Source organism: Gracilinanus agilis, chromosome 2 (genome assembly GCF_016433145.1).
Source record: "Gracilinanus agilis isolate LMUSP501 chromosome 2, AgileGrace, whole genome shotgun sequence".
Lineage (NCBI taxonomy): Eukaryota > Metazoa > Chordata > Mammalia > Didelphimorphia > Didelphidae > Gracilinanus > Gracilinanus agilis.
In genome coordinates this window covers 705,600,253-705,619,272 of record NC_058131.1, presented here as the reverse complement: position 1 = coordinate 705,619,272, position 19,020 = coordinate 705,600,253, and the positions used below count along the sequence as shown (strand labels likewise).

Genomic DNA, 19,020 nt, shown 5'->3' with positions numbered 1-19,020 from the left:
AACGCAGCTCCTGACTCTGGAGCGCTTGTTCCCCTGGACCTCCCTCTCCCGCCCCTTCAGCTCCCCTCGTGGGCCGGCCTCCCCGAGAATGTAAGCTTCTTGGGACAGGGACGGTCTTTTTGCTTGAATTTGTGTTCCCAGTGCTTGGCACGGTGCCCGGCACAGTAGAATAAGTCTGTAGCCTCAGACAAGACATTTAAGCTCTCTGTGACTCGGTTTCCTTTTCTATAAAGTGAGAGCGCTGCACTAGATGCCTTCTGAAGGTCCTTCCAGTCTGGGTCTGTGAGCCTATGAATGGCCAGGCCTGGGATCAGGCCTCTCCCTCTTGGACTAATCAGGACACTTGAGAATGCTGTGCTTCATTCAGGGTGCCACGTTATAGAAAGGGCATTGATGAGAGGAGAGGGCCAAGAGAAGAGATGGATGTCATAGAAGAATCCCAGGAAGCCTTGGGGATGTGAGGCACAGAGAAGAAACAGGAGGCGCCTCATCACTGGCCCTGGGGAGAGGGAGTGACTCGCTCTGCTCTGGAGCCCTGGATACTGGCTAGATGTTGCAAAAAGGCAGGAAACCAAGAAAGATTCCTAACTGGCAACACCGGGTGTGGAATGGGCTGCTGCAGGAAGTCGTGGGCTTCACCAGAGGCCATCGAGCAAAGACCGGGTGGTCCTTGTTAGGGGTGTTGTAGAGGCCGTTCTTGTTGGACTAAGCGGACCTCTGAGGCCTGCTGGTATGCTGAAGACCCTCTGCCTTCCTGCTGCCCCTTCCCCCGCCCAGGTGACCCAGAATCTATCAGGACTTTTTAAGTATTACACTTAGTTGAGATGAGAGTCACCAACTCTGTTCATTGTGAAAAGATGAAGGACCGGCAGCCCTTCCCATCTGCAGTGCCACCGTGTACTCGGAACTTCTGGGCCCTTGCCAGCAGCCCTGCTGCCGAACCTCGTTTGGTGTCTTCTCTCCCCCGTTTGAGCCTCAGCTCCTGAAGAGCAAGGACTGTCTCCCTCCAGTCTCTTTGGACCCCCAGAGCTTTGCCCCATTCTTGGCACACCGAAAGCACTTACTAAATGCTTTTTCATTCATTTGACAGAAGCATGGTATATCAGAGCTTTCAGCATAGAACATAAAAATTTGGGAAGGTCATCCTGTCCTTTTATTTGAAGTGGTTTTAGAGTTAGTGAATTCATTAAAATAGATTTATTTTTCCATTATTGGGTTTTCAGTAAGTAACATAGTAAATGCACCTACAATATTTACAGCTTTTAAGTTGTCCTCTGCATAATTTGGAAGCTGGCAAGATTGCCTCCTTAGCTCTGTAGATGTCAAAAGAAAGTCTTTGTCTCGAAAGCTCCATGGAATTGAGATGGTTGAAGCAGCTTGAAGAGTAACTTGAAGCTAAATTAGAAAGCAGTTAAAGTTCAAGGAGAAAACCACCAGAAAACAATGGGTAGAATTAAAAATTAAATGAAACTAACTTAAAATTTTAGCATGCACATTTTGCTTTAGTTAATAAAATTGATCTGCTTTTGGCTAAATCAGGGGAGTTTTGTCTGCCTTTGAAAAATTAGTGATCCCCCCAATAGTCTTCTGTGTACCACCTGAGCATGTTAAAAATGAAAATAAGACTTTAATCAAGACATTTATTACACTGTAAAGCGATGTTCTGCAAATGCTGCTCAGTTCTCTGAGCTCATTACCAGGCATCTGTTCACAAGGTCAGTGTGCAAGTTTGTTTTGGCTGAGCCAAGCAGAAAGAGAAAGGACCTTCAAGGATTTTGCTGAGGATGCTCAGTGTTCCGTCCCTTTTTGTAGGAGAAATGCTGGTAGCGTTAACACCAGATGAACAGCAATCCTGCTGGATTTCACTCCTGAGAGATAAAAATACCAATAATTCTACTGGCAAGCTCGTTGAATTCTTCATGCCTGACTTGCCAAGTAGTTATTTTAACTGAAAATTATTTAGTGAAATAGCACAGGAAATGTAGCTTACACACAGTGTGCTCTGAGTGGGGCAGATCTCCCCGACGTCTGCCCTTATTTGTGTGGCTCTCGTTCGCCCAGACAAGGTCTTGGGAACACTGGGTTGCTTCACGGCATCGAATAAACTGGGTTTACTTGCCGAGGTGATGTAGAATGTAGAAATGGCGTTTCATGCTAGCTCTGGGTTGTTTTGACTGTGATTATCCAGTGTTGTGGCTTGTTGTCATGGAAACAGCGCTGCAGTCCAAGGGAGTCAGGAGAGCTGGGTTCTGCCATTAATGGCCCATGACTTCAAGAAAGTCACAGGCCGCTCGGGGCTTAATTTCCTTTTCTCTAGGATGGGCAGGGATTGAAGCAGTTCATCTCTCAGTTCTTTTTAGCTCTAAAATTGGGTGCTTTGACTATTTGCTAAGACTAACAGCCTCACTTCTGATTTTGAGATGAACAGAATAACTAGTAGATATATAAGTGTCGAGGGGAAAATCTTAATAATTCATCATTCGGAACTTGTACGAAATGATTTAGTCCCTTCAATGTCCCCAAGTTGTCATCCAGGCTTAGCTCAACAGTCTCCAGGAACAGGAAACTCGCTGCCATCTCACCAGCTTCAGGGTCACTCTTGGAGTGAGCTGATTGTTCACTCACATTGATTTCTCCCTGGCAGCCTCTTCTGATCCTTATTCCTGTTTCTGCTCGCTCAGGGCTACCACCTAAAAGGACCATACAGGACACTTTAAAAGACTGGAGTACCGCCATCGCCTTCTCCCCTAAGTTTGTTGGTTTTCCTTCAGGCCAAGTGTCCCCCGTCTGTCTTCTCATGACCTGGCTTCCCGGGCCAGGATCCCCGGCCATCCTGCTACCCTGGGGGATGTCAGTGTTCTGGCCCACATGCGGCACCCCGAAGTCAGCAGAGGCCTCTCACCGTGGTTGGATGCTGGGCTTCTGTAGCCCGCGCCGAGATGCCTTGCCTGGCTTTCGGAGAAGCCGGCTCATGCAGTCATAACTCATGCAGAGGGTGTGATCCCTCGAAGAAAAACGAGGCCTTTTTCACATAAACTGTTTGCTAGCCGTGGTTCTCCCACCCTAGACTTGGACAGTTGAGGTTTTTGAACCCCATTGTAGGCTGTGTTTGTTCCTGTTAACATTCATCTTATTGGATTCAACTCTTTTTCTCTGCTCATTGACATCTTTTGGGTTCTTGATCCTATCATCCAGCATATTGTCTGTAGGCATTAAATGCTTAATAAAAAATCTGAGGGGGAGCAATTGTAAAATTTCATTATACCTCTAGATAGATTGTACATATTCTAACTGACAAACACATTTAAGTTCTGCTCTTATCTAGTATTTTAGAGTAATTTAGGTGGTAATTTCTAGATTGGCTTATTGTCAGAGACATCAAAGGTTTTGAGTCAAGAAAGAAAATTTTTCTCTTTCATATATGGGAATTAGTCATAAACGGAGAGATGGAGAATTTTTGCCTTTCACAAAGGATGGAGGATATAATGAGGTACTTCCTTGGACATAATCAACCTTAGAGTTCATAACTATCAGTGAAATCTGGCGGTGGCCTTTCCTCCTGCTCCCCACACCGGAAGCATCATAAATCACTCATTTCCTTTTTCCTGTAGTTTTGGCTAAATGGTGAATCTTTCTTGGTGACAGACTGATTCAGTTATCTCTAAGCCTGTATTTCTCAAACCCACATACTCAGGACTCATCTCTTGCCTTCCAGTCTTATGACACCAAGTGTTTCCTAGGCATCTCCACTTTGAAATCCTGAATAAGTCTCCAATAGGTTTAAATTCAGCATGTCCAAAAGAGAACACATATTAAAAAAAAATGTTTTTTTCCCTCTGCTTAATGTTTCTCTCTCTGTTGGTGGCACCACCCTTGTTGTAGTCACACAGGTTTGAAACCTGAGCCTAATCCTTGGTTCTTCATTCTTCCTCCTTCCTATATCCAATCTGTTGCCAAGTCTTGATAATGAATGATGTTCTCTAAGGCCAATAGAAATGTGGAGAAAAGAAAAAAGAATCCATTAAATTCCTACCCATTTAACTGTCCACATTTAGCACAAGATGTCTGTATCAAGTTGTTTGTGGCAAATCAACATCCATGCCAGGAAAGGAGCCAGTCTACAAATTTATGTAAACAAATGAGTTGTATTTAATGGTATTTCTTACAGCCAAAGAGGCCTCAGAAAGGTGAAGGATGGGGCAACAGTGCTCCATTTTGTGTCACAAAATGGGTCTCCATTTGCTAACTGATGGTATCACATGCAATATTACTTCGACGGGGGGCAACGCCAACATGGTTTCCTGAATTTCTAACCTCCCCCTTTTATGCAGGAGAGATCCCATATCTGGCCTGGGTCAATCATGTTTCACCGGTTTTCCTAGATTGCTAGATTATCTGTGACCTCGGGTCCTAGGTCTTCCCATATTCTAATTGGTTGAGGAGAAGAGATAGGATCCTGCCAGGGCTCCCTTATTCCATATATTGGCCTGCATTTGTATAGCCTGAACTAGTCTTGGCAAAATCCTTATCTGTAAGTTTTCCAGAGCCCTGGAGCTTGCTCCTCCTTACACAGGTGGCCATTCCCTGATAAGGAGCTCCATAGCAGAGCAAAGAACAAATATGTCTTTCAGTTTGTTCATGGCCCAATTCTCTGAATTAACTCTTAGCCTCCTCTCCTCAGCCAGGCTGCAGACTCTAGAGCATGCTATAGGTGCAGCCAGCAGGCTAATATTCACCCAGATTCTGTTTAGCACTTTATAAAGCAGTTTCTTGTATTTATGAGAGAGGCCACAGGCAATCACCAGGGGCCAGATGGGCCCCCACACTATTTGGGAGTCCTGCCACTGCCCAGCATCTTCTGCATCTGTTGGCTCACTCTGCCTAATCTGGGCTTTTATCTCCTCTGGAGCCCAGGCTGTTGCAGTAGCCGCCCCATTGATTGCCCAGTTGCCACTTCCTCTCCTGACCCATCCATCTTCTGCACAGCTGGCCAAATAATCTTCTTAATCTGGGACTCAGACTCTTGGACCTCTAGGATGAAAGAAAACACCTTTAAAGCCCTTCCAGACCATGGCTGGCCTTCTTAGTTTCTAGACTCACTTCTTGCTTCTCTGACTGGCCCACTGTGCAAAACACTCAGCCCCAGAGACTACTAGACTCAGTCCTAATGTTCTGTCTCCCACCTCAGCTCCTCTGGCCTACCCTGTCCTGCTGTCTGCCTCTTAGGTGTCTCCTCCTCCTCTTCCTCCTCCTTCACCTCCTCCTCTTCCTCCTCCAGATCCACTCCTTTCCCCTTCCTATTGCTAGTTCTTTTTTCATTTTCCTTGAACAAATCACTTTATTGGTGCTTTGTATTTGCTCTTCTCTGGGTAGCTCCCAGATGTGTCTTATCTCTTTCCTCTCCTCCCCTTTCCCCTCCTTTAGGGCAGTTTTGTCTTTGTGTCATCAGCCAGCCTATGCTCTTCTTAGGGTAAACACTCCATAAGCCTCTGGGGAAGGAATGGCTTACTCCCTGGAAGCCAAAGATCCCCCCGCACCTAGGACTCCAGTGGGCCCACCCCTGTTTCAGTACAGAAGCCCAGCACCCCAAAGTCCCTCGGAGCCACCAGTAGCCATGCTGTGCTGAGGAGGGAAGTGGAAGGCTCTAAGCACTGTTTTCAAGGACAGTGAAGTGGAATGGATTAGTTCTTGCCAGAAAGCCTGCCAGCCCCACTTCCTCACGTGGAGACCACATTTCTTTAGCTCTGGCTCTGTAAAGATCCCTCATCATAACATCCCATGTCTTCCTCACTTCATTTGGTAATTCAGGCTCATTTAGAGGAACAGCATTTCAAAAGCTACAATGTGGTACTTGGGCATTGCTTTGTAGGGGTGGGCCCTGCTGTCTTCTTAATAATTGGCCAGGACTGCTGTTTCCATGGTGATTTCTCATTCAGACTCAAAAACCACTTCATTTTTTTTATCCCTTCACAGTTCCTTTTCTTTACCCTTTCAGATTAATGTAGCATTCACGAAATTAAAAAAAAAAATCCAGAGGAGCCGTGCATTATTTAAGCCGAAACTCACAGCCTTCATATTTTCTAGGAATACAGGAAGGTGTCGGATTGAGTTTGATGTTGATCAAGAATCCCCTTCAGAGCTAGAAGCAGAAAATACTGAATCAGAATAACTAATACTGGAAGAATCTCTTTCCTCTCCTGTCCCAGGGCCCAAGCCCTCACCCCTGCCCTATGTCATTAAGAGCAGAGCTGATTCCGTTGGTTGGGTTTTGGGGTAGACAAACCCTCATCTCCTTTGGAGGTGTTTTATGGTACCGTCTGGTAAAGTCCTTGGTTTGTTGTTAACCTGTTGAATCCCTCTTTGTCATATGCCATCTTTGATTGGCCCACAAGCTATGTAAGTGAAGCACTAACTTTTCTTAATGATATGATTGAGAAGAATGGAGGAGTGTGGGGGTGGGGGGGTCACAGAGCGGATGTGGTACAGTGAAATCAAACTCCAATAGAAACAGATCTCTGAGGCTACATAGGGACTTAGAAACCCACAAATTAACTTTATATTATATTGTGCTTTATGTATTTGTTAAACAGTTCCAATTACATTTTAATCTGGTTCAGGCTGCATGAGGGACTTTTTGACCCTTGGTGAGTCACTGATCCTCTAAAACTATACAGTGCAGAAAAGGTGCCAAAAAATGTTGGTATACGAAATCCTACTGTGCTCATTGCCTGACTATGAAAAACCACTTAATTTCAGTCCTTCCTATCCAACTGGCTGTCATCTCACTGATTCTATTTCCTCAACCACCTCTTGCCTCCATCCTCTAGTCTCTATTCACTTCACGGTTACTTAGGTCCATGGCACCATTTTATTAGAGTTGAAGGTATTTTGCATTAAAAAGCCACTCAATTGTTCTTGAGTCCAATCTTTCCAATCCAGCTGCTAATTGATCTTTGTAAGAGCCATTCATTTGCCCAAGAAGCTTCCCAGGCTTTTCTGTGCCCTTAGAATAAAATACAGACTTCATTGTTATGTATTTAAAGCTCTACTAAATCTTTCCCCGAGTGAGTATTCCCACTCCTTCCTTTGGCCCTCTAGGCTCCCGACAAATTGGTCTGCAGTTCCCCAAATGTATCATACTACCTTGGTCCTCTTTGTCTCTGCCCAGGCATGGAGTGAGAGCTTTGCAGGCATTCATTCGCAAGCCTCCCTTCTGCCTTCTTGAAGGCTTCCCCACCTTACTCCTGCTTGTCTCAAGTTTCAGAGCAGGTCTTTTCTGATTCCTCAGCCCCTATCCCCTTCGGATTTATTTTTAATATATTGGTATATATTTCTCTGTTCACAGATTATCCTTCCTCATAGATGCAGGCTTCTTGAGGTCAAGGATTGTTTCACTTTGTATTTGTATCTCATGTAGTGTGAGGCACCTGTCACATAGTATGCAATTAATGCTTGTTTGTGGACTGGTTATGGTCTTAATTAAAGGCTTTCCTCTAATCAGGTACCTTCAGTATTTATGTCAAAAACATGCACAATCATTTAAGAAACAAAGAAAGATCCTCTGTTTGACTTTAGGAGCCATCTCAGCAGTGGAGGCTGATGCTCACCAAAAGTGCCTCTCCATTGATGTGAGAGATGACCAGTGCAGGAGTCCAAATTGATGGAAAATTTTCTTTGAATGGCAAGGCACTCCAGATGCTCCTTTTTGCAGACGAAATTGCGTGGCTTCCATTAAGCACCAGAACAACGCAGATCCTGCTAGATGAGCTCAGTAAATACTCAAAAGTTTGGCCTATTTACTCAGGGGGAAAAAAAAAAAAGTCTGTTCTACAGACATTATAATGTGCTCTTAAATGAATAGCCCATAGAGAGGATCCATTAGGACCTATATCTTAAGCCGTAATTGCAGACAGACAGAAATTGGATGGGGCAAAAAAAGGGCAGGTGTGGCTACTTTGGGAACACAAGATGCTGCTTTTAATGACCTAAAGCTTCTACCTGAAGCAAAGGTTCATCTCAGCATCATTATTCTTCCCAAAATGTCATATGGCTGAAATTATGGAATCCCAGTCTCTGAAAGGTTGAAATTGTTGGTTGTCCAGAGAGAAGTGGGAAGGCACGTCATGAGCAAAATATCACATGAAAAAGAGTATCAGAGGTGATGAGAAAAGGTTTGGTTATTGGACCTGGAGCAAAAACAAAAGATCATCAGTGGTCAGTCCATGTGCTCTTTCAGCCTCCTTGCCGTGTCATCAAGAGGTCAGATGACTTCCGGCACCACTGAGCGGTTCCCTCATTCACCCACCTACCCTTGGAGGAATTATGGGAGGACCTGGACAAGATTCACATCCAATAAAGAGATGGGATTGGGTTTAAAGCACATTGCAGGGATTAGACAAATCCTTGATGGAGGAAAGGTCAGTCAGTCCCTTCCTGGGAACTGAAGAAGCGTGGTCTGAGTTTCAGGGACAAGTGTAAACTGAAAAGCCCAGGCAGAAAGGTACTCTAAGGTGGGAGGAATGCTGAGAGCCAAAGAGCAAGGACACTGTTTGCCAGAGGGATTTAAGGCCTAAAAAGTAAAAAGAAAATATGTGGAGTCAATAACTCAATCTAATTCACCCAGCCTCCGACTCGTCTGTCTGATTATGGCTGCTCATGTCCCTCCGCTGTCCCTGAGGCTGGCACTGGGGCAGGCTTGCTGCCTCCTCTCTTCCAATTGGGTGGTACCCTGTGTAGAATACAAAAGAAAAGTAAGTCCAGCCAGACCTATGCAGATGAAAAAGTGAAGTCACAATAGAAGTCAAGCAGGACATTGAAGGGCAAAGCTTCCTGGGAGAACAGACCTAAGGGAAGAGTAGAATGTGAAAAATCCTGGGCTGGACATCCATGCATTTTCCTCATTGATTCGCCTCCTGCCACACATCCTCCAATACTATTTGAACTCCGGCTCAAGAGATGGGGTTGGATATAGGCCTTCAGTCCAAAAGAGTTTAATAAGGTCTAAACTTTGGTCCTCATAATTAGGTTGTTTTTAAAAGCCTGAGGGAATGTGGGGAATCAAGTCATAAAAGTTGACTTGGAAAAGGGAAACATGAACTCTTCAAAAGTAAATAGGTGTGACAACAAGTAAAAAGTGAAAACTGCAGAGAAGCTTTGGGTGTCCTTTTGTTCCCACAATGGATGGCAAGCCCAGACAACTTTTTTGGTCTTAGCTCAAGCCTACAGAATATTTTTGGAACTAGAATGCTATCTTCATCCCAGTCTGGCTCTCGCTGTTAGCCAAAGGGTCAGCTTTGCAGCTTCTTGCATTCTCTAGGCCATCGCTTCCAGAATTTGGAAAGCTTTGGCAGCTGGTTATCTAGCAAAAACAAGGGATCGTGGGCGGTCAGCAGAAATCCCTGATGGACGTTCAGAGGATGACCTCTAGCATATTAGGTAGACTGCTGGGTGAAAGACTTCTGTAAGGAAACTGGACATGCACAAAGTTTCCATTGAATAAGAAGTTATGAATGGGTTGCCAGGCACATGCCAGGGATTAGGCCAAACTCCTTGGAGTTTTTTCATTTAGTTTTAAATTTAGTTTTTTAAAAACTCGATCTCATGAGAAGGCACTTGGGAAACTCCTCCTTGAGCATATTGTCCACGAGCCAGTCACTTTTTGAGGTAACTGAGGCTCAAAATCAGTCGGATGATTCAGGTAGTCCTGAATTTAGAAGAACTGTATCCCCGTTACCCAGCACCTGCTCTGATTATGGGCAGCTGGATAGAGGCCATTTGTGGGGGTGTGGGAAGAAGAGAGCCGACGACTGTGTCACGAGAAGAAAGGAGGCTTCGGATCTCTGCCCATGCAGGGCAGGTGTGGAGCCGCGGGAACCCCGATGTGCCAGGAGGACCTGGCCGTGTATCTGAGACAGATGTCAGGCAGCTGCCTTCTTTTAGGGGCCTAAGGCAGCGACAGACATGCGTGTGGACTACATACCCAATACCTTATAAAGAGGAAGCAGGTCTAAAAATTAAAATCTAGGACTCTCCGATGTGTACAGCCTGAGAAGGCAGAGTTCTTTTTCTGAAAAATAAGGACAGGAATGTGCCAGGCGGGGTGGGGGTGGGGGGCGGCGATGGGAGTTGAAGGAGCTGCTTGTCCTCCATTTCACCCTACTTTATTAGCAGTTCCTCTTTATAGCCCAGAAAATATGGCGAGCAGACAAAGCCAGAGTCTGCGGTTCCCATGGTAATGACTTCTGGTTCCTGGTGCCATATACCACCTGGCGTTCCAGGCTGAACAGCTGCAGAGGATCTTATTCTGCAGCCAGGAAAATAATACACATGTGGGGGACAAACAGCCCGGGCTCTCCTGCTGCTCGAGGCCTGCTCACTGGCTCGAGGCGTGATGCCGCACAGAGCACGCTTCTTGTCGAGCATTAACCCAGGCTAGGACGAGGGCCGAGTCGTGCTCTTATTCTCTGCGTTTTGAGAGGGGGTCCCTTGGAAAGGAGCCCAAGTGGAGGGGTTTCCGGAAAGCCCCCCAGTGCGTCCCCTCCGAGAAGCCTGGCCTGGCTGCACCTCGTGGCTCCTCCCGCTTCCCCTGCCTTGGCCTCAGCTTCTCCGATTTCCCCTCCGCCTGGGAGCCGCTCCAGGCCCCATCTGTACCGTAGAGCCCTGCGCGGAGCCCCTCCTGCACACACACCCTCCCTGAGCTGAGCCTCTGATTTGTGCCCGTAGAGTCAAGGCGCCATCACGGAGCGTCTGAGGAGCTTCAGCATGCACGACCTGACGGCCATCCCGGGAGACGAGCCGGCCGGCCCGAGGCCCTACCCGCCCGCCCCAGAAACCAAGAGGCGAGCCAAGGCGGCTTCGGGCGAATCCGCAGGTGCGTATCCGGCGCTCTGGGAAGGAGGCTCCTGTGGGGGTCCCAGCCAGGGCTCCCCTCCTCTCCGCCTCCTCTGCCCTCTGCACTTCCCCTCAGGGAGAGCTCCTAGAAAGCACAGGCTCGCGGGCTCCGAGGCCTCGAAGGCCGAGCATCCCCTCCCCATCCCGGAGACGGGTGCTGACGGGGCAGCTGAGGAATGGGCTCGGGCGGCCCGGCTCCCATCAGGGCCTCTCGTGGTAGTGGCTATTTCAACATTTAATTTGATGTGCAGACGGGCTTCGAGTGTGGCTCATTGTCAGTCATGGCAAATTAGTTCTTCCGTCATCTTCGGATCCTTGGGGAAGGCAGCGGAGAAGATAAATCACGAAACGGGGGTCCCTGCATGACGTGCGGGTTACGGAGCGCCCCGACAGCTCCCCCACGAGAGCCCGAAGGCAGACCGAGCCGGACCTTCCCTCTCCCCGGCTCGAGCCATAGTTCAGCGTCCTTGTCTGGCCCCCCTCCTAGGCCAGGAGCCCGCCTTGTCCGGGTCTGCGCCCGGCGCTGGCCCAATAAGGCTCATCGGGCCTCCCCTGGCCGGAGGATTGCTGACACCCCCGTGTTCGGGGCACGGAGCCCATGTGGCCAGGGCAGCGCCCGCCCCCTCCCCAGGCGGGCCCTCTGCTGCTCTTAGCTGGAGACCACTCCGAGCTAAGCCCCTCCGACGCTGCCCAGCCCAGCGGCTTTCCGACGGCGTCCAGCCGGGGCCTTTCGTCCCTGTCGTCCTCCTCCAGCTCTCTAGCGTGGCCGCCGTTTGTCAGCATTCAGAAAGGGCTTCCCGGGCTAGAGTATTGCCAGACCACGGACAGAGGCCGAGGCGCCGGGGAGCTGGAGGGGAGCCCGAGAGGAGCCCGAGGGGAGCGAGAGGAAGGCCCGGCCTGGCCCCCCAGGAGCTCACGGGCTATGGGAAGGCGGTGCATGAACGAGCCACACGTGGGATCGAGCAGGGACAGCGACGGAGGGAGAACGCTAGGCCCACGGGAGACCCGAAAAGGGCTCGTAGAGAAGCTGGGATGTTAGCTGAGACCTGAAGGGAGCCGGGGGCCATGACAGAGAGAAAGCATTCCAGACCAGGGGGACGGGGCGGCCACTGAGAGCGCCTGGAACGGGGAGCAGCCAGGAGGCCGCAGACTGGAAATGGAGGGAGGGGCTGCGCACCGAGCCGAGGATTTTCTGTTTGGGTCTGGAGGTCCTGGGGAGCCGTCAGCACCGACTGGATGGAGGGGATGGGGGGGGGGTGACGGGGCCCCCCTCCATTCAGGGCTGACTTCTCTGGCCCTCGGGAGGGAGCCCACCTTCCCTGCCTCCGAACCCTCCCAAATCTGCTCTCCCCACGTCGCACATGTGTCTGATGCTCGGCTTTCTCTGTCACAAATACAAGAAAGAACAGCGAGATCACTCCCCCAAGGTTCTGCTCTATCCATCCGCTCTTCTTTGATGGTAAGACTTAGCTCAAAAGTAGAATTTCCCCTTCTTTGTTTTTCTACCTTTTCGAAGATGAAAGTATCACGAAGGCCAGAAACTATTAGCCTCTCTGCTTTGGTCAGAGTGACCCAGCAGATATTCCCCGTCACTAATCCATCATGTGTCTGGAGAAGGCTTTGCATCTCTTTCTGGCCAGGTGGTGTCTAATGTACTCCAGCAGCGTTAGTGCTTCTCTTTCTGCCTTTGTTGGGCTTTTTTCTTTCCAGGCAGCAAGGACTTTTAATACAGTTCAATGCATTTTTTTTAGAGACTGAGCCCTGCAGCAGCAGGAGGGAGGGAAGCACTCATGATTAAAAGGAAATACAAATTTCAAATCTGGTCAGAGGATGTTTTGTAAATTTTTGTCATTGGTTCTCTCTTGATTCTTGGAGAGGAAAAAAACTTCTTCTGTCATCCCCATCTGACAACTACAAAACAAGCCTCCTGAGCGTCACCAAATCCTGCAAAATGTTCCTCTCCTATGGATTTGCATTAAGAGGCTGTTTCTTCAAGCCCCAGACCAGTAGAATATTTCTTTCCTCCTTCTATTCTGAGCTTTCCTCTCCCGACCCAGCCTTTGGGTCATGACACTTGGGTTTCCAGTTCTTTTGGTCACCTCTTCTTTTATTCTCCAGCCCATAGTCAGGCTCTTCACTGAGTCTGCTTTTGGTCTCTGGTAAAAGGAGGCCCTTTCCTCCTTGAGTCCAGCTCCGTTTACTCTGGTCTTGGACACAGAGATACCTCTTACCTCCACCTACCATGAGAGAACTAGTTCCCCCTCTTCCTTGCTTTTGGTTTCTTTTAAAGGCAATTTTTACACTACTCTAGATGAACTTGTCCCAAGTCCTCTGCACCCTTCTTTCTTTTTCATTGGGAAACATGACTTTTTTTTTTTTTATTTTTAAACCCTTATCTTCCATCTTGGAGTCAATACTGTGTATTGACTCCAAGGCAGAAGAGCGGTAAGGACTAGGCAATGGGGGTCAAGTGACTTGCCCAGGGTCACACAGCTGGGAAGTGTCTGAGGCCAGATTTGAACCTAGGATGTCCCGTGTCTAGGCCTGGCTCTCAATCCACTGAGCTACCCAGCTGCCCCTAAAACACGATTTTCTAAAAGGTCCTTGAAGCACATCAGCAGCCTTTCTTTTCTACCCTCTTTATTTTTATGAAGGCCCCCACATAAATTGGAATTGTGTGTCTCATGTCACCAATTCTCAACCCTACCTGTGGGGTCAAAGTTTATCCCTTGCATAAAGATTTCTGGTCCGTTCTGATTCTTAGTCATCCTTGGTCCGTTTGTGCATACCTTGGATTTTTGACTTAGGAACTTCTGAGTGTCTCCAATGGTAGTCTTCCAACATTGTTGGTATTTCCTAAAGCATCCAGTTTGGTAGGTAGACACAGGCAGTTTTCTCTCCTCTTTCCTTTTTTCTCTTAAAGACTTTTTTTGTTTTTTGGTTAGATTTATAAAACTTCAGACAGAACATTCTTACTGACCCTTGCTGGATACTTTCCATCTCTGGCCAAGAGCCAGTTTATCATTCCTGTATTCTAAACTTTGGTCCAGAAATCTATTCTGTTCTCAGACATCATCTTCTTACTCAGCTATATATTTCCCAGGGCTCTCTTTCACTTCTGAATCCTTTGCCTTCACCAAGGAACACTGATGAAAATAGCAGTCTTGTGTTCCTCTCTTTCTTACCCAAGACCCTATAATCTTTAGCATTACTTTCTGGCAGTATCATTTGTGCCCACATGAGTCACCAGAAATGGGTAGTAACTATGTGCTTTGAGATGATTTGGAAAGTTTCCTGGCTTCTGTTGAGAGCATGCCCCAAGAAAGACAGCGGCCAGATCGTGGGCCGTCCTCCCTTCCACATGTCATCGTTAGCTGTCTGGGGCCAGCTCCATGGCACTGGGCCTTGGAGGACAGCTTTTTCCTCTGCAGAGTATCAGATGCCCTTATCTTTGGGAAAGGCTTCGCTTTCGGGTAGCAGATATTGAGATCTCCCCACCTCCGGGCTCTTTCTAAAAATGAAACAAGATTTCTCTTTTGAAAAAGTTTTTAACTTCTTGCCATAAAGCACGTGGGTGAATAGAAATTGTCTTTATGTGAAGATTTTTCACTGTAGTGTCTTTCAGCTTAACATCGTGTTGTTTTATAGCATTTAGTAAATCACTGAATTGAACCTGTTTGTAAATCTCCTTTAAAACCATCATGGGTCAGCTTAAAACATCACTAAGACTTTTGAGACACCTCGTGCACATGGATCATTACTAATTTGTGAGCCAAAAAACAGTAGGTAGCCCAGAAATGTTGACGATGGAAAGCAAGACCATGTTCAGTCACCAAAGTAAACCACTGCCAGCCATGCAGATAGGGACAGTTTCTTCATACGTGAAGTACGCAGGCACAGCTTTTCCAATTTTATGTATTGATTCGGGCCTTTGGGAAAAGTCAGCTGAAGATCTCTCTCTCTCACCAGGGTTTCAGTCTTCAACCTCTTACGCCTTCAAAAGCGAGCCTTGGGATTCAGTGCGGGGAAGTGCACACAGGGGGCTCGGCTCCTTCCAATTCACATCCAGTAGTTGGCTGAGTGGTGCTGGGGCTGCCGCAAAATAGGATGATGCTAATAATCGTACCAGGGTCATTTGGCCCGAGCGACCACTGGTTGATGTCTCAAGATCTATTTCCTTCCTAACTTAATCCTGTCCATTGTCTGAAGACAGTGTCTCTCTCCCAGACTCAAAAGAATATAATTGATCTTCATTCTGCTCTTTTTATTCAGCTCAGTTTTTTGAGTTTTATGAGCATACGACAAGAATGCTCCTAGTTGTATTATCTTTTTCCTTAATCAAATCCCAATAAAGACCCCACCCATACCATTGCATATTGGCAACTCTTCCACCATTGAAAGAATTATTAGTTACGGCCCATGGCCTGGAGTGGTTCAGGGGCTTTGCTGAGGGGGTTTTGGGGCGGGGTGGTGGGGGTGACTTGAACCCAGATCACCCTGACTCAAATCCCAGACCAGTCCTCTACTTGGTATACCCAGCCGCTTCATGAAATGCCTTCATTGATCACTTTTTCAAACTCGATCGTCTGGTGTAAAGTATTGAGCACTTAGTCTCTGTACGACCTCGCTTTAGATCCTATTGGGGAATACGAAAGACTTATTAGGCCCTTCCCTCAAGAAGCATAGAATCTGTGGAGAGCCAAAACATGGACCAAACAACTTGAAAGCAGTTCCAGGATAGCAAGTGCCAGGGGTACAGCGTAAACTGCTGGGGCAAGAAAAGCAGCCACCGTGTGCTTGAGGCCAGGGATTGGCCAAGCCGGACTTTGTAGAGAAGGTGCATTGTTGAACCTGATGTGGACGGACCCCGGGAACAGTTCTAATCGGAGAGGGACGGGGCAGCTGTTCTAGTGAGAGGGTGGGGAAGCGGGAGGAAGGGGGGGCACAACCCTGGCCCCTACACTTACCGTCTTTGTCAACACGTTCAGGTTATGGAATTCCCTCGAAAGATGGAGATGAGAAAACAGATGAAGATGGCGATGGACCATATTCAGAAGATGAAATGTTAACACACAGAGGCCTTCGAAGATCGCAAAGCATGAAGTCTGTGAAGACTGTCAAAAGTCGCAAAGAGGCCAGTCACATACAGTGTTTATTGTCCTTGATTGGGATTCTGTGATTTATTTTTAGCATCCTCTTAGAGGAAGCTCTTGCCTACAGATAAAGGCCGATGAAAATTTGGTGGAGTTAAGCAGGAAGGCAGGTTTTTATGGAAATTGGGTTTCTGAAGAGTTCAAGACATTCGAAATAGGGCAAACTCCTCATTATGCAGTAAGGTCGGAGGCTGGGATGCTCTGGTTAATTAAATATTCTAGTTAGCAGAACGATGCTACATAGCCAGAGTTTGCCCAGCCCAGAAGCCGAGAAAGCAGCTGCCAGAGCAAACGTGGCTGACTCTGTAATACAGTTTCTTAAAGGTCAGACTCATGTCTTATCATCTACAGGTGACCAGCCTTCAGAGACGGCCTACATTAACATATACTTGACACTCCCACTAGGCTCAGGGCATCCCTCAGTAATTAGTTAAATCACAGGGCAATGGAGCATCATTCAGTGTGTCAGGGTCATCGTTCCAAAAGTACGTCAATTGGCAGAAATTCCCACTGGATGGAAGGCCAGGGAGGGACCGGAAATGACGAGGGCAGTTCTTGGGGTTTATGCTCGTCATTGTGCCACCATAATTCAAATTACATGTTTAAGGATTATGTACCATATTTTATAGGCATGCATATCTGTGGGTTAATTGAGGCATCAATGTTTTACCCAAAAAATCTGATGAAGGGGGCAGCTGGGTAGCTCAGTGGATTGAGAGCCAGGCCTAGAGATGGGAGGTCCTAGGTTCAAATTCGGCCTCAGACACTTCCCCGCTGTGTGACCCTGGGCAAGTCACTTGACCCCTATTGCCCACCCTTACCACTCTTCCACCTATAAGTCAATACACAGAAGTTAAGGGTTTAAAATTGAAAAAAAAATCTGATGAAATAATACTGGCATTTAGTAGAGAGTGAATAACCGAATGAACACGGATGGCTTCATATTATGCCGATTTAAAGTTAAATGCTTACTCCAGGAGTTGGGATTTCAAATAGCCATATTTAATAAGCTCTCATCAGTGACTAATTTATAATACTGTCTCATGCTTCTCTCTTCAGGTGCGGTATGGCTCATTAAAATATAAAGTGAAGAAGAGACCACAGGTGTATTTTTAGTCGGCCAAATATCTCAGAGTAAACTGCTAATTACTCGATTTCAATACATCGTGTATTTGTCCATTTAAAATGACTCCTCAAGGAATGGTAATGGATGATAGGATGGCTAGAGATTGCTTTTATCTATTAAAATATGGATAGGTTTAATTTCCTTAAGAATTACTTAATATTCTCATTTGACTATTAAAAACTATTTCCTTACGATGTAGTTCTTTCAACTCTGAAGATAAGTTACAAAGGATAGAAAACGCTTCTCCTTTTTAAGTTAGCTAACACTAATGGAGTACTTGCTGTACCAGACAAAAGCATACACATGCAAAAACCTTTAGTATACTTGAAAAGAACATTTTTCTGGTTCAGGAAACCTTACAAAGCCTTTATGGTTATTGTCGTTCGCATACCTCCGTTGTGCTATATAAATTATATGGTGAGTCATGAAACAGACCAGTTTATTCTAAATATTTGCGTTGGTATAAGTAAACCCAGAGGAGAGGGAAACAGTGCTATATTGCTTATCCTTAGAAATTGTACTTTGGTACAGTTGCCTCATCTCCTCCTCCTCACCAAGTTTTAAAACTCAAATTTGAAAACCAGGTATCCACACCCAGCACTTTTATACCTATATGGCTTTGCACACTTGGAATTGTTTACTTATTTACAACTGTTCTTATTTTTTTCTTTTATCGAAGAAGTTTTTGCCATTCTTTGCCTCATTTTCCTGTGTCTTACATATATACGTGCTTTGTTCTGCCTAATTTCTCTTCCTGTGGGTTTAGTTCTTTAAATGTTATTTCCATTTTAAGGTTTTAAAATTACTTTGTCTTCTCATGAATGAGAAGCAATATGTAACTGACATTTTGCATTTGCAGTTGTGTTTTGCAGTTAAATATAGTATATTCCTATTAATAATGCTTATTATTAAGCTTTTTAGCTTTCAAATATTAGCTTATGTATAGTATAGTAAGAGATTCAATGCTGTACCCCAATTTTATAAAATAGCTCAAAGCTTGAAACATACATTATTGGTTTTATGCGAATCTTCGCAATCAATGTCTGAGTCTGGCATTCGCCAGATCCATTTCATTGAATCACTCCTCTTCTGGCTAAGATCTCTCCCCTGAGGATGAGCACATCCCAATGTGAAATAGAAGGATTGTTATCTTTCTTTCATCTGAAAAACCATTTCTGTCTGAGGAAAAAGTATCCTAATGAGTCTTCTTTTAGCAAAAGGTTTGGGGGTTTAAATTATTGAAGCTTGGATAATGAATGGATTCTTAGTATTATGTACTTGGATTGCTTTCTTCACATTGAAAACCAAAGTCTTTTGACTGTGATGCTGTGTGATTTTTTTTTTTTAAGCCAAAGTCTTTTGACTATGAAACCATGTGTTTTTCGAAATTGGATCTTCACCTCAAAGAACTGGTGACCATTTAGCGATCAGGAGATTGAGATTTTAGAATACTTCACACACAAATTGCAGATGGAATTATATTTGTTCAGAAGTTTTATTCTGATATTCTACTAGTTCTCCCCAACTCCTCCTGCCAGTCCCCTGCCTTCTCCCACCCCCACCAAAAAAAAAAAAAAAAAAAAAAAAAGACTGTGACAATAAAAACCCTTGGCCTTGGTCCTTTTCTCCTTTGCTCCACTTCTGAAATGTTCCACTGATGGGAAGATTTGCTCAGAAGTCAGATCCTTACATTGGGTGGTATACTTCCTGCTGATGCCCTTTCTACATCAGTAACTCCGACTCCTGCTATTCAGCAGAAGGCAAAAATTCATTCCATTCTCTTTTTTTTCCCCTATAATTAGCTCATAAGATTAACTGCACAAGTCATTCCTCCTTGATTATTTGTTCATA

The 19,020-nt window shown here is 46.1% G+C and overlaps 1 protein-coding gene across 1 annotated transcript in view; it reads left to right on the top strand.

Annotated features, from left to right (window-relative positions):
* The window catches only part of REEP3 (receptor accessory protein 3), a 46,247-nt gene extending 27,485 nt beyond the window's left edge, over positions 1 to 18,762 (top strand). Inside the window, exons 5-7 of the mRNA XM_044659209.1 lie at positions 10,723 to 10,870; positions 15,879 to 16,024; positions 17,103 to 18,762. Coding sequence (XP_044515144.1) covers positions 10,723 to 10,870; positions 15,879 to 16,024; positions 17,103 to 17,159 — 351 coding nt within the window. The 3' untranslated portion in view covers positions 17,160 to 18,762. The remainder of the gene's footprint in view (positions 1 to 10,722; positions 10,871 to 15,878; positions 16,025 to 17,102) is intronic.
* The last annotated feature ends 258 nt before the right edge of the window (positions 18,763 to 19,020 follow it).